Source organism: Egretta garzetta, unplaced genomic scaffold (assembly GCF_000687185.1).
Source record: "Egretta garzetta isolate BGI_Z169 unplaced genomic scaffold, ASM68718v1 scaffold131, whole genome shotgun sequence".
NCBI classification, from domain to species: Eukaryota; Metazoa; Chordata; class Aves; order Pelecaniformes; family Ardeidae; genus Egretta; species Egretta garzetta.
The window spans coordinates 236,062-249,657 of record NW_009258478.1 but is presented as its reverse complement, the minus strand read 5'-3'; the positions used below and the strand labels follow the sequence as shown (position 1 = coordinate 249,657).

The 13,596-nt window shown below is 44.0% G+C and overlaps 1 protein-coding gene across 1 annotated transcript in view; it reads left to right on the top strand.

Moving 5' to 3' along the window:
- The first annotated feature begins 7 nt into the window (after positions 1-7).
- RPTOR (regulatory associated protein of MTOR complex 1) overlaps positions 8-13,596 on the top strand; it is a 163,041-nt gene continuing 149,452 nt past the window's right edge. The window contains exon 1 of the mRNA XM_035899198.1: positions 8-324. Coding sequence (XP_035755091.1) covers positions 163-324 — 162 coding nt within the window. The 5' untranslated portion in view covers positions 8-162. The remainder of the gene's footprint in view (positions 325-13,596) is intronic.

Genomic DNA, 13,596 nt, shown 5'->3' with positions numbered 1-13,596 from the left:
GTGGAAGGCGCTGCTTCCCCCGGGCTCCTCCTTCCCTGCCCACCTGGGAGCGGAGCCTCCCGCTGCCCTTGCCCCGTCCTCCCCCCCGCCTCCCGCTGCCGGAGGGATCCCTCGGCCCCCGCTGCCTGCTGGGCTCACTTGTTGCCTGGCGCTTCCTCGCTGATGGAGTCTGAGATGCTGCAGTCGCCTCTCCTGGGGCTCGGGGAGGAGGATGAGTCTGACCTGACTGACTGGAACTTGCCTCTGGCCTTCATGAAGAAAAGGCATTGCGAGAAGATCGAAGGCTCCAAGTCTTTGGCGCAGAGCTGGAGGATGAAGGACCGGGTAATGCTCAAGGGCAGGGTGGGTTTTGGAGGAGGAGTTGGGGGGGGGACAGGTGGTGAAAAGGGAGGAGGAGGTGCTCAGAGGGCTGCTGTACTTCACTTACTATTTTCAAGTAAAACGCGGGGTACTTGATCCGGCAGTCCAACTTGCCTTTAGTTTGTGTGCCTGTCCTATGGCATTGGGGGAAGCAAACACGCAGATGGGTCAAAAGTACCAATTCCAAGTGCATGGTGATACACACTTTGAGTAGCTCCCTCATTTAAGCTCTTTAAATGAAATTTGGGTACTTGGCCTGTTTCGGGAAAGGCAATGAAATTAATGAGGTCTTAAAGAGCTCTCTGGATCATCAGGTTAATGATGCAAGCACAAGGTGCAATAAATGTAGTCATTACAGTTGTCTAGTGGTGAAGATGCAGGGAAGCTTTGTGGTTTTGAAGTTTGCCACCAGCACGTTATGCGGAATATAAAATTAGGGCTTTCTTTGCGTGTGGGGAAACTGAGATGATGCGATTTTGCAGGCAGAAAATAGTTATTAGATGAAGCGCTTGCTGTATTAAAGCAAGGTGCTTCTCTTTTGTTTGAAGATACGTTGCATATTAAACTGATAAAGCCAAGTGTGTCACAGAAAGATCCCTGCCAAGGTGTCTTGAATCCTGTGTTGTGTCTATGTCCGGACTTAAACGTTTAAGTTAAAAGCAAACAAACAAAGTGCCGAAGAAATGCCACGGATAATCTGCTCCCCTCATTCTGTTCCTGGAATCTGCTTTGGGTTGCAGAGGTCTGTAAGGTCTCAAAGTTGCTTTCCCCATAACTTTGGGTTTATGTAGGAGGTTTTTTTGGTGACCAAATTTCTGTTATGTTTATGATCCCTCTTGTAATACTGTGGAATAACTTGGGAACTGCTGTTGAAACTCCACCCTGTAATTTGTTTCCAGAGGCATTATGACCAGGCACAAGGATGCTATACGTCAGTCTAAGTTCCTAGAGGGGTGTTCGCCTATATGGTTATAGTTCTTGGAAGTTTCTGGGGAAGGCTCTGGCTGAACCAGAATCGTTTGACTGAGTAGAATCATGTACTGAAAATTTGACTTGGCAGATCATCAATGGGTTGAATTGAGGGGTTTTTTGGATGTACTTTAAATGAGCCACAGAACACAAAGTTATGTGGTATGTCATCTTTAAAGGGTTTTGGCAAAGAAGAGAATTTTCTCTAGTAGACTGTGGAGGTGTGATGAGCTTGCTTGTCTATTTTAGTGATCCCTCTGCCTTCCTGTGAAGCTTCCTGTTCACTTATTTCCCGATCTGCAAAGTTGTCTTTTTCTAAATTGGGAATGACATTGACTTGATCAAGGCAATCAATAGGTTGTACAGCATAAGCATGAGTAAAGTGGTAGTAATCAGCTGTCTTCTCCATATTGGTTGCTAAACGTTTCGTGTGCATGTTCCAGCTAAAGAGAATTGTTTCAACGAAGAAGAGAGCAGCAGTTACCGCGATTGTCAAGCCCAGTTCCTACCATCCGTACTCCTATGGAGTTGCAGTTTCTTCTTCTCAGAGTCCTCTGTGCTGTCAGCGGTGTACTTCTCACAAAATAGCGTGCTACTCGCTGTGAATGAGCTTAGCGAAATCAGGCCCTGCATCATTCTCCGAGACACTGAGTCTTATTTTTGTAAATGAAAGAAATAAGAGCAAATCCAAATTTTTCTGTTTAGTCCTTCTGTTTTCCCTGTCAGCTTGAATCAAATAACTTTTCTTTCTACCAGGACCACTGGTGCTGCTCATATGTCATTTGTATCTGGACAGCTTTATCAGGTATTGTTTGGACAAACTTGCCCTGGTGTATGATTACTTTTTGCTTAAGAGCAGGTTCATAGGAATATACAGAAGGCACATAAAGACGTCCGAGAGAGGAAGAGAAGCTGGTTTGGGAATGCTCAATCTCATTAGTTTTGAATCTTAACAGTTATTTTTCATGTCTTGTATTTTATTCAACTTTTTAGCTATCATTGAATGTTTCCTTAGCATTTGATGTGATACAACAAGCTTATCAGAACTTCAGATGGTGAAGGGGGGTGTTCAGAATTCTGTATGGAAAATGACGTTTGTTAAATATTTTCCCCCAGTTATTTCACTTAACTGTTTTGTTATATGCTCTCTGGCATTATAAATCAATTATCCGTCTCGTCTTGTTGTTTTAGCTGTCTTCAGAATGTTTCTTCTTCCTCTTTTTTTTTTTTTTTTTTTTTTTTTTTTTTTTTTTTTTTTTTTTTTTCTCCTTGCTCTAGAGCGTTATTCCCCAGTGATCAGAATTTTGTGTTATTTTGTGTGGCAGCCATGCGCGTTTTGGTCAGCACACAAGGCCTCTGACGTCTGGCTGTAGCTGCTAATCAAATGAAAAGCAGCCCGTAGTCGCTTCCCTCCGGTCTCAACCTGACTGCGGGGCTGTTGCATTCCCCAATTGACTTCACCTTCCTTTTCTTGTCTCTTGCCTCCTTTTTCCGCAAGCCAGGCCTGACTGAATTCAGACACGCTCTTATCTTCAAGATGCTATTGAAGGAGATTTTTCTTGAGGGCTGGAGGGGATATACCTCTTGGTGTGAGTTGGGAGAGTGGAAAGCATTCCATTATGTTGAATTGGAGAAATTAACTTGTCAGAGCTTAGGATGGGAATGATTATCTGTATTTAAACACACCAGCCTATCTCTAAATCAAGAAATTCTCAAAGGTTAACCAAACCGAGTCTCTTTTTGCCCGAGTTGCAAGTAGATGTCTGCCATTTTTTCCCCGTGAATCATGAAAAACCACGGGCAGTGGCGGATTTTGCCCTTATTCATCATCTTGAGTAGTCCTAGGGAGTGATCCTAGCTTTACTGTAGTTATAGGAAATGATTCACTAAGATTTGGGAATGGAATGACTCTTTTTTTCATCTTGCTTCATTGCTCTAAAACCCCCAGAGTTCATGTGAACTTGAAGGTTCTTTAGAAGGCAGGATTCTAATGAGAGGGAAGAATCAAATGAGAAAAGTAATGAGTGATAAATCTAGATAAAATAACTGAACATTCACTTGCTTCCCCCCCTCCCTTTCATCCGGAAGGACCGCTCTGAAAACATTTAATCCTTCGTCTCCTGCTTTCATGGACTACATATGCCATCAAAGTGACACTGCTTTGATCTATTATTTATTTAAAGAATATTTTTAACACAAGAGGGTTGGAATTATGCTTTGTGTATTGTATTAAATCTCACAGCCTCAGTAGCAACCAGATGATGAAACTTGATTTAAATAAAAAGATTTCAAATGCACCGAGTTTTACCGACAAGTTGCTGCTAAATTCAGAATATTTAAATTAAGATTGCTGTACTTACACTGATTTCTAAAATAAGCAGAGAGCAACAAAGCTGGTTGTAGTGGTTTTACTTTTAACATTTTTTTCCTGCTGCCTCATAACTTGCTGAGTGAGAATTAAATCCGGTTTTTATGGGAAGAGGAATACACAATTAGGTTTCTATGGAAATGCAGATTAAAGCAGGACTGCATACAGATGCGCTTAATTTGGACAAGCAGAGTTTACCTGCCCGCATGGTAAATGTTTTCTGTGTCAAAGGAAATTAATGAAGGGTGGTAGCATTGGAAGTTCGTGCGCATCGCTTCAGCCCAAACTGGTGGTTTCAATCTAAGGCAGCTTTCTCGGGACTCTTGCACCGGACGTGGCTTGGCTACCGCTCACTCTCGGAGCGCTGGAGGCTCCTCTCCCCCTCTCTTCTAAGTCTAGTTCAGTGTGTTTCTTGTGAGCTGAAATAAGGCAGCAGGAAGCTCGTGGGGGGAGAGGGTGGGAGTTCGTGTTTTGGCAGCAGCCTTCACTTTAGTTTGACTTATTCCATCTTAAATGTTTGTTTGCTGTTTGCTTACGCATGATCACGGAATCACGGATCAGCTGTGTTCAGGAAACTCAACCCAGCCAGTAGTCTGGGATCTAACCCAGACGATAGGTAGTTTCTGTTCTTCCCCAGATATGAAGATAAACTCTTTGGAAGACTGGCTTGGAGCACTTTGCTTTGTTGCTGTAGTGTGGCCCTGAGAACTGGTAATGGCGTGAGCACTGGTAATGGTGTGAATCTCTCTCTTCTAGGTCCTTCTCTAGTCTAGGTTGAAATCCATTCTAGTTTGATAGTTACTGGAAGTGGCAATCGCTGTCCGGCGAGGTGTGTGAATTGGGTGGTAGCGCAGGGCGCCTGCTGGTTTACAAATGTCTTTGAAAAAAAACCCCAAACCCCCCAGCTTCTCCCTGCACTGAACCCCCTGCTGTCAGTAATGAGCACTGTCATCCAAGTTACAGCTTTGTGTCTTCTCTCGCCTAGAACAAAGATCGTTTTGAATTAAGCTGGTTGTGTATTGATTGGATAGAGATGGGAAGCTTGCACTCTGTCTACCACTATCTACAAATGTTTTTATGTCTGAGCAGAGAGAGGGCTTTGATTAACAGCTCTGAGCAGTACTGCTGGTCCCATGTTTTGAAAGAAAAAGCTCTTACCCTTATACACCGGGAGGACACACGAACGTCTTCAGCTCGGTCAGTCTCTTTCTCAGCCCAGGATTTTTCTCGCTTCAGCTGAGACCTAGTGGATGTAAATTGAGTATTATTTGGTAGTTACCGGCAGTGCAATCCACGCTTCCCGTGAACACTCGGCTTCATCTCTTCCCATAGCTATTGTGTCAACTTTAATCAGACCACGGTGATGTGGTAATGTAGTATTAGGGCATTAGGCTTTAACTTCTGTTGTATACTCAATGAGCTTAGGCGGAGCATTAGGACAACTCTGCTAGTTCATGTAATTTCTTGTACTGAACGTATCCAGGATTTGATTTTTTTTCATAATTTTCTTGTGAGGACTTTTTGCAAGATGATAAGTAATTTTTTTATGGTGGTTGAACATAGGCACTAAATGCATACTTGTGAATTTGTACATTTGGAAATTTGTGAATTTCTACTTCTACCAGTTAGGTGGCAAAGAAAATAGTTTTTGTAAATCTAAAATTTTAATGACTTAATATACAGAAAAGTCTTGGAGTCTTATTCCCTTAAACAGCTCCCTGAGAGTGCTTCATTGTAATTACATTTGCAGTATGAGTAATAAGTGATAGAAGTGCAGCGTAATGTAAAAGGGAAAGGAGCTGACAACGTTACCACGTGCAAAGATAATTTTAGAGTGGGGAGAGACTTCACTGTTAGCAACTGGAATGACAGAAAATAACTGTATCTGTGTTTCTCCATTCAAAAAAATGTGTAGAGAGAATACGTATTATATAGAGAGGGCTTCATTTTTTGTCTTGGAGACTGGTGTTGCTGTGCTACTGAGCATATGGTATTTGGATAGGAGTTAGGCAATTATTGCTACTTAAAATCAACATATATGTTGTAGTGGCTAATTACCCTCCTCCCCCCCCCCAGCATGTTTATAGTCATTTGTAAGGCCTGTGAATAGCAGACAATGAGAAAGAAAACACCTTGAAAGATGCACTGGAGTGCTGGGCTACTATTGCAGATTGCATATTTTAATTAAAAGTTATTTATCCTTGTAAGAGGCTTTTCCTCTAATTTCTCAAGTGTGGCCAATGCTAATAAACATTGGTAGAAGCCCAGTGCAGTGGTAAATGGCCAGATGGTAGCGGGCTGCCTCGCGTGAAGCTCGTGCCGAGAAAGCCGTGCAACATCTGTTCTGCTGACACCTACCACTGCTTTATTTTGGCATTGTGTCTGTTCCGATAGTTGAGAGACCGAAGGGTATGTGAATGTTTTAGAAATGCTTTGTTAGTGCTTCTCTGGTCCTTACATTTCTTCTCACTGCTTTGTGTAGATAGAGGAATTCAAGGGCACCTGGCTTCCTCGGACTTTCAGTTTTGTTTGTCTCCATGGGCTATGTAGGTTTTCTAGACAGTTTGGGGGTTTTGGTTGTGTTTTTCTCTCCGAGATGTTGTTTTAATTGGCTTGCTGCTGTGCTGATCTCCTACCCTTGACCGTTTCCGAAGGTGACTGCCTGCGCAGTGTGGCCGTGGATCACTGAGGGCGGCTATTGATTGTTCTCTGGGTCTCGCAGCTTTAACTGGCATTTCCAAGTAAATTTGATGAACCCAGGATGTTTGTCTTGCTCTTCTGTTCTTCTTTAAAGAATGTACTTTAGATAAATTATCTAAAGAAATACTTAACCAGATTCCTGTTAATGGCGTGTTTGTCTTGCTCTTCTGTTCTTCTTTAAAGAACGTACTTTAGATAAGTTATCTAAAGAAATACTTAACAAAACCAGATTCCTGTTAATGGCATTCTTTACTACAAAGCTGTGATGGGCTGCAGTAGGTGGCAGATGGGCTCAGGGCCTGAAGGGTTCCTTTTACCTTTTTGTCTCGGTGCTTCTACCAGTGACACCCCCACCAGTGTTTTTAATTCTGTACTTGTGTGTGTTTGTTCCTGCTGTGTTGTGGCAGGGTGATCTGCAGCTGGAGTAGCTCTTGTTGGGTAGGGGATGAGAGCGCAGTGTAATTAGTGCTGTACTCTGCAGAACAGTGCCTCGGCGGTGCAAAATGGTCCATGGGAGGAGCCGTGACGCGAGTTGCTCCAGCCCTCTCTGCAGCCGGCCGCCTGGACGGAGCTCTGCGTTCGGGGCTGCCCCTCTGCTTGACTTCCCCGTCGTCCAACAGAGCCTCGAGAAGGGGCACAGTCAGCAGCGTGGTTTGCTCTGCAAAGCTTGCTTGTCTTCCCTCAGTGATTCCCCCTCTCTGTCCCATTCTTCCGTGGCACATCAGCAGTAGGAAGCTTAAAGCCCTTGAAGTGATCGGGTGGTTGAGCATTATTAGGCAGGGGGACAGTGTTCTGTACGGTATGGCTCTCAAATACAACCAAACATCTTCATCTTTATGTTCCTGACACTTCAGCTGAAGTTACGGACTTGACCTTGTCCTTATCATTTTCTCCTACTTGCTCCTGTAAGCTCAGGAAACTTCTGATTTTAAAAAGTTATTTTAATTTAGTGAAGTTGGCTGCAGCTCAGGAACTCCACTTAAAGGGAACAGTGTGATTCCCGATCAGATGTGTGTTGTGTAGAATGTAGCATTGACTTGTTAAAGATCTAAAAATGTCTTCCAGGAATAATTTGAAATGCTCGTTTGTACGGAAGATCTGGAGGTGAGGAAGCAAGTCAAGGCATGGGAAGATGGACCCCTTTTTAGAGCTAGTGCTAGACAGGAGTGGGAATGTGGTGGAATGATGAAAAGGAGCCCGTACAGACCGCAAAGCAGGTAGGCAGTGGTGCTGAGGTGAGAAGGAAAGCCATTGTCGCACATCAGATGAGGAATAACGTCTCAGAAAGTGCCTCTTGTTGATCCTTTTTGCATATTCTATAAAGAAGGCAAAGATCATAGAGGTAAAATACTTGCTTCCTCTTATTTTTCATTATTCATAAGAAATGATTGGCAGCGACAAGAAAACACCATTTTGGTTATATGCATCTGAGCTGTGGTTTAAAGGCAACATTTTGATGTTTTGCTATGGCAGAGTGCATCAGCCTACTTGACTTTGTAGTTTTTAATCTTAAGAGCAGTTCTGTCAGGCACAGTTACCTTTGATCTCCAAGGACACCTCAGAAGCTGAGGTCGCCGGGCCATAGCACGCCGATTGACATTCCCTGCCAGACAGGGAAGATGCACGCTGTTCTCGGAGCAAGTAAATAGGAAGTGTATATGTATATCTTGGGTATTGATTGACAGTAGTAATTAATCTACAAGTGTAAGCGGCGCTTATAAAGTGAATGGTGAAGCCAGCAGTTAAAAGTCTGTTTTACGAGGAGCTGTGTTAGCATTACTGACTGCTCTTGAACTTTGTGTAGTAGCTGCATTCACTGGGTAAACGAACATGTTGGACATAATAAACCTCTGAAGCAAATTCATAGTGCTATTGCTGAATACAGAGGTTAGAAGAGGAAAACAAACACGAAGGAGGAGCTGATCTAGGAATCTAGTGTGTGCTGTCGCAACCATCACAGCAAGAACCGACCTTTTGGGCTGCAGATGGCTGAAGACTACCTGCAGAGGTGTTGAATTATTAATGTTAACTTGAAGTATTTCTTTGCATTCTACTATTTTTATCACTGTGGAGAAGCACACTGAGGTTTGTTTTTTTTTTTTTCCATAACAATTTATTTCCCTTAAACTTTATCTAAAAATCTTCCTCGAAACTGAAAGTGACATTCCCTGCCAGACAGGGAAGATGCACGCTGTTCTCGGAGCAAGTAAATAGGAAGTGTATATGTATATCTTGGGTATTGATTGACAGTAGTAATTAATCTACAAGTGTAAGCGGCGCTTATAAAGTGAATGGTGAAGCCAGCAGTTAAAAGTCTGTTTTACGAGGAGCTGTGTTAGCATTACTGACTGCTCTTGAACTTTGTGTAGTAGCTGCATTCACTGGGTAAACGAACATGTTGGACATAATAAACCTCTGAAGCAAATTCATAGTGCTATTGCTGAATACAGAGGTTAGAAGAGGAAAACAAACACGAAGGAGGAGCTGATCTAGGAATCAAGTGTGTGCTGTCGCAACCATCACAGCAAGAACCGACCTTTTGGGCTGCAGATGGCTGAAGACTACCTGCAGAGGTGTTGAATTATTAATGTTAACTTGAAGTATTTCTTTGCATTCTACTATTTTTATCACTGTGGAGAAGCACACTGAGGTTTGGGTTTTTTTTTTCCATAACAATTTATTTCCCTTAAACTTTATCTAAAAATCTTCCTCGAAACTGAAAGCTCTTCCTTTCTAGATGTTTTACCTTGCAAGCGTTACAGGTGAACTGGACTGGCACATCTCTCTTCTGGTATTTGGCCCGCTAAAGGGAAGGTAGATTAAAAAAGAAGAGCAACACGTGATTCTCAATCCTCTCTTACAGTGTGGCGTGAAGCGAGTGTGGACGGGTACCAAATTACAGCTTGATGGTGCAAGCGACTGCTCAAAGGGCAGCGCGTCAAACGGCCGCCGCAGCAAGGATCTGTGTTCCTTCTGCCCGCTCGCCAGGTAGAGATAACTCAGGTACACGTGGGGTACGTTCTGCCTGAGTCACTCCCTTCAGAAGCCCTTCTTTGGTTTTGTGTGCAGTTGCGTGACCGAGTGGACCGGGGAGGTCAAGGTTTTGCCTGCCTGTTCAAAATTTTCAGCCTTTTCACCAGTTGATTTGCAGACTGACGTTCCTCAGTGAGGTGTTTTGGGCCTAAGCCCTGGAAGTGATGCCTGTGCTGTTAGAGAGCACCCGGACAAAGCATTGCCGTTTGTCACCTCTTGGCTGGAGCCTGAAATGGGAAGTTGGCAGAGGGTTCAGGATGCCCTTCTCCTCCCAGGGCTGATCTGCCATGAACCCCGTCGCCCCCAGAAGGTCCCCGCTCCAGTTACGCGTGCTGCAAGAGGCCACCTTGTGAGCGAGACTGCAGTGCGGGTGCGATGGATAAAAGCTTCCATGAGGCTTGGGAAAGAGAGAACATGATTTTCTGGGTGTCGCAGCATGATCTGTAACTGAAACTCCGAAGGGAGAACAATGTGTCGTGTTGCTCAGTATTGCTGGTACCGCTCAGAGTTGAGAGGACTCCTTGTCGAGGCATCTAATGGCACGTCTCCAAACCGGTTAACATTTTAGAGTAGTCTGTGGAACACCACGCTGGTTTTGCCTTTCGGTTGACAGGCTTGTTCTAAATCTGTGTAAATGTATATAAAGAAAAACGTCCAAAAAAAGTCTTTAGGAAGGGAATGAATTTACAGAACAAGCAGGCAGAATTGAGCCTGCTGGCCAGTGAGGATTCCCAAATGAGACTGATGTGAGGATTTCTCAACCTGGAAATCTGTCCCGGTATTTGTATTTAAGGCTGGTAAGTTCACCCTCAGCTCTGTAAAATAATGTAGCAGCGTATATTTTATGCTTAATGCTGACTTAATCTTGTGTTTGTATTAACTCGCCGAAGCAATTTTAACTTGTTGGCATAAAACCAGGCAGGTTATAATGGTTGAGTGTTCATCTGTGTAGCGTTGAAGCAGAAAGTTTTCAGCTTGAAAATTGCAGTGTAGAAATAAAATATTTATGGGTTTTAAAATGTCCGTTCTGAAATGTTAGGTGGAGGTCTTGCCACAAAATGCAAACTTTCTCATAAATTGATTGACTGACTTGTTCTTGGTATTACTTGAACTGGAAGATAAAACGGCTCTAGGACTCTTTTCTTAGTTGTTAACCCTGGCCTTGCTCAGCTGATGACAAATCTTTAGCAACCGATGAAATGGGGTGTCCTGGTTACAGTCTGGGCTGGAATTACTTTCAGGTATGCTACAATAGGATAAGTTGGGCTCCCTGTGATGATAAATCTTCAGGTTTTCAGTCAAAACCATTCACGTGAAGGTAATGTAATGGGTTTTGTAGCTGAAAATCGCACTAATTTTGGCTTGAGATACCTGCAGGTCCCCTCACCTGCTGCTCTCATCTGCACATCTGTCTTGTCTCAAAATGAAATAGGAGGCAAATTAAAAATATTTTACAAGTTCTCTGATCTTTAGTACAATATATAAATTTTAATGTAAAATTTTAATGTCAAATGCTTTAATAAGCATCTTTCTTCTGAATAGACACAGAACTCCCCCTGTTCACTTACTGCCATTTCTGATGGGTTCAGGGTTTGAGTTCAATACCGTTACTTCTCAGGAAGAGCTTTCGGACCGAGTGGATTTTGGAGGTTGTCACCCAGCGTTATTAAATCATTTTAAATTGGATGCAATATAAAGTTGTGAATTGTATCCAATTGGTGGGGGTTTTTTTGTGTTGTTTGGTTGTTTTTTTTTTTCATTTTGCATACAAATTACCCTATGTAGCAGAGAGTCCATAGTAAGAGCTTCTGTGGTTTTGAACTTGAGCCTTTGCTGGGAAAGCATTTTGGATATTGGTTTTCCTAGAAGCTTGCCAGATATTCTGATGCTTCATTTTTTTAATTCTAACAAAAATCCATTGAAATGTATTCTGGTGGATATATCCTTGAAATGTAGAACAGAAAATTTCCACTGCCTTAATGACAGATGAGAATGTCCTAGGACTAGTACTTCGTGTATTAAGAAGCTTTAAATATGCTACGAAGTTTCTGGTAGTGGCTTCCAAGCCAGGATAGGAATGTGAATGGTGTTACTCGGTTTCTTGGGCTCAGGTTTTCTTTTGCTCTGTAATGGTTCAAGATCATGGATGGATGTTGAGTAGGAGTTGGGGGGGAGTGCAAGGCAGCCGTAATTCATACTGACCATGTGCTCTTTATTAGCAGAACAGAGAGTAGTGCGGTACAGTGCTTTACGTCCTCCGTGGGGCGGGAGGCAGGGGGGGAGATGGCCCTGTGGGGCGTTGGAATCAGCTAGGCTGTTACTGTGCATTACCGGTGTGCTGCTGTTTTCAAGGAGAAATGCTTATTTAAAACACAGACCCTGGGAATAGAAAATAAATATCAGCCTGTTGAGCGTAAGTCACACATCAGACATTACTAGTAAAGTATTGAAACATAAGTCAGTATTAGACCCCAAATGGGAAACAATAAATAAATGAGACGGAAAAGATTGTTTGGCAGGATACTTTCTCCTGAAAGAATGATTTGTATGGTTTCACTTCCAATAAGTTATTTTGTCCTGTAGTTCTCTTTGTTTCCTTCTGGGTTCTTGGTGCCCGTTTGCCAGCGTGTGATTGCTCCCGGGGAACACCCTGCGGCACCGTGTTCCTTCCGAGGCTGTGTCAGCCGGCAGTGGGTGCAGCATGCTGAAAAAGTGGCCATGTGTGCAGGCTACAGCTCAGTCCGTGCCAGTACTTCTGTGGTGGTCAGGTGCTTTGTGGTGGAGTGGGGGCTTTTTTGTTTGGTTGGTTTTTTGTTTGTTTTCTTTTTTCTTCTCCCAGTGCGTACTGCGGCGCACTGATATTCTCAACAAATGTGCGTAGGTGGTACATAACACTTCTACACTGCTTGAAATAGCAAAGGGCTACCTATTGAAGATCTTTTGTTAAATGTGATTCATTGCCCATCCTTGCCTCGTCCACAGGGGGGTCAAGCCAAGAGCCTCCGCAGGACCTGTGTGCCTCTTACTGTTTTAAGCATATTCGATGGGTTTTGGGAAAGGGAAGGCAGGAAAAGGGGAGACTAAATAATCATCTTGAAAGGTGTTGCTTTCTAAATGAAATTCCTCCCTGATCTTTGGTCATCTTCTCAAAAGGAATAGAAAGGCTTCAGATTGCGTGTTGTAAGGAGTGTTTATTGCAATATCGAAGTAACATGGTGTTTTCATTGGTATAATAGTCAATACTATACATTAAATAGGTGAGCGGGAAGAAAGCCAGGCTCACTTGCTGAGGAAGAATAAGGCACTGAAGTACCGGGTGCCAGACATCTATTTTACTGGGTAGAAAGCATTTAAAAATCTGTCTCTTAGGTTTCAAGACTGAAGGGAACTATTTTCATGCATTGCCGTTTATGCACGGCAGCCTGCATCGCGCAGGAGCTAATCTGTTCACAGAGCCCCGTAATGGGTGTCCTGGTACTGGAGCATGGAGCTTCCAGGTCATCTCTGATTGCCATAAGAAACCAGCCCATTTTTCATAACATACAAGTTTTGTACTGGATGAATTGAAAAATTTGGGAACTATTCTTCCTTTTACTAGTGCTGGTATTATTTTGTAGCCTTGAAAATCATAGAATCATTTAGGTTGGAAAAGACCCTTAAGATCGAGTCCAACTGTAAACCTAACACTGCCAAGTCCACCACTAAACCACGTCCCTAAGTGCCACGTCTACGTGACATGGCCAAGTGCCAGGTCCTGCCCTGGGGTCACCACAACCCCACGCAATGCTCCAGGCATGGGGCAGAGCGGCTGGAAAGCTGCCCAGCGGAAAAGGACCTGGGGGGGTTGGTCGAGAGGCGGTTGAACATGAGCCAGCAGGGTGCCCAGGTGGCCAAGAGGTTCCAGCAGCATCCTGGCTTGTATCAGGAGTGGTGTGGCCAGCAGGAGCAGGGCAGGGCCCGTGCCCCTGTGCTGGGCACTGGGGGGGCCGCCCCTTGACTGCTGGGGTCAGGGTTGGGCCCCTCCCTCCCCGAAGGACCTGGGGGGGCTGGAGCGTGTCCAGAGAAGGGCAGCGGAGCTGGGGAGGGGTCTGGAGCCCCAGGCTGCTGGGGAGCGGCTGGGGGAGCTGGGGGGGTTCAGCCTGGAGCAGAGGAGGCTGAGGGGAGCC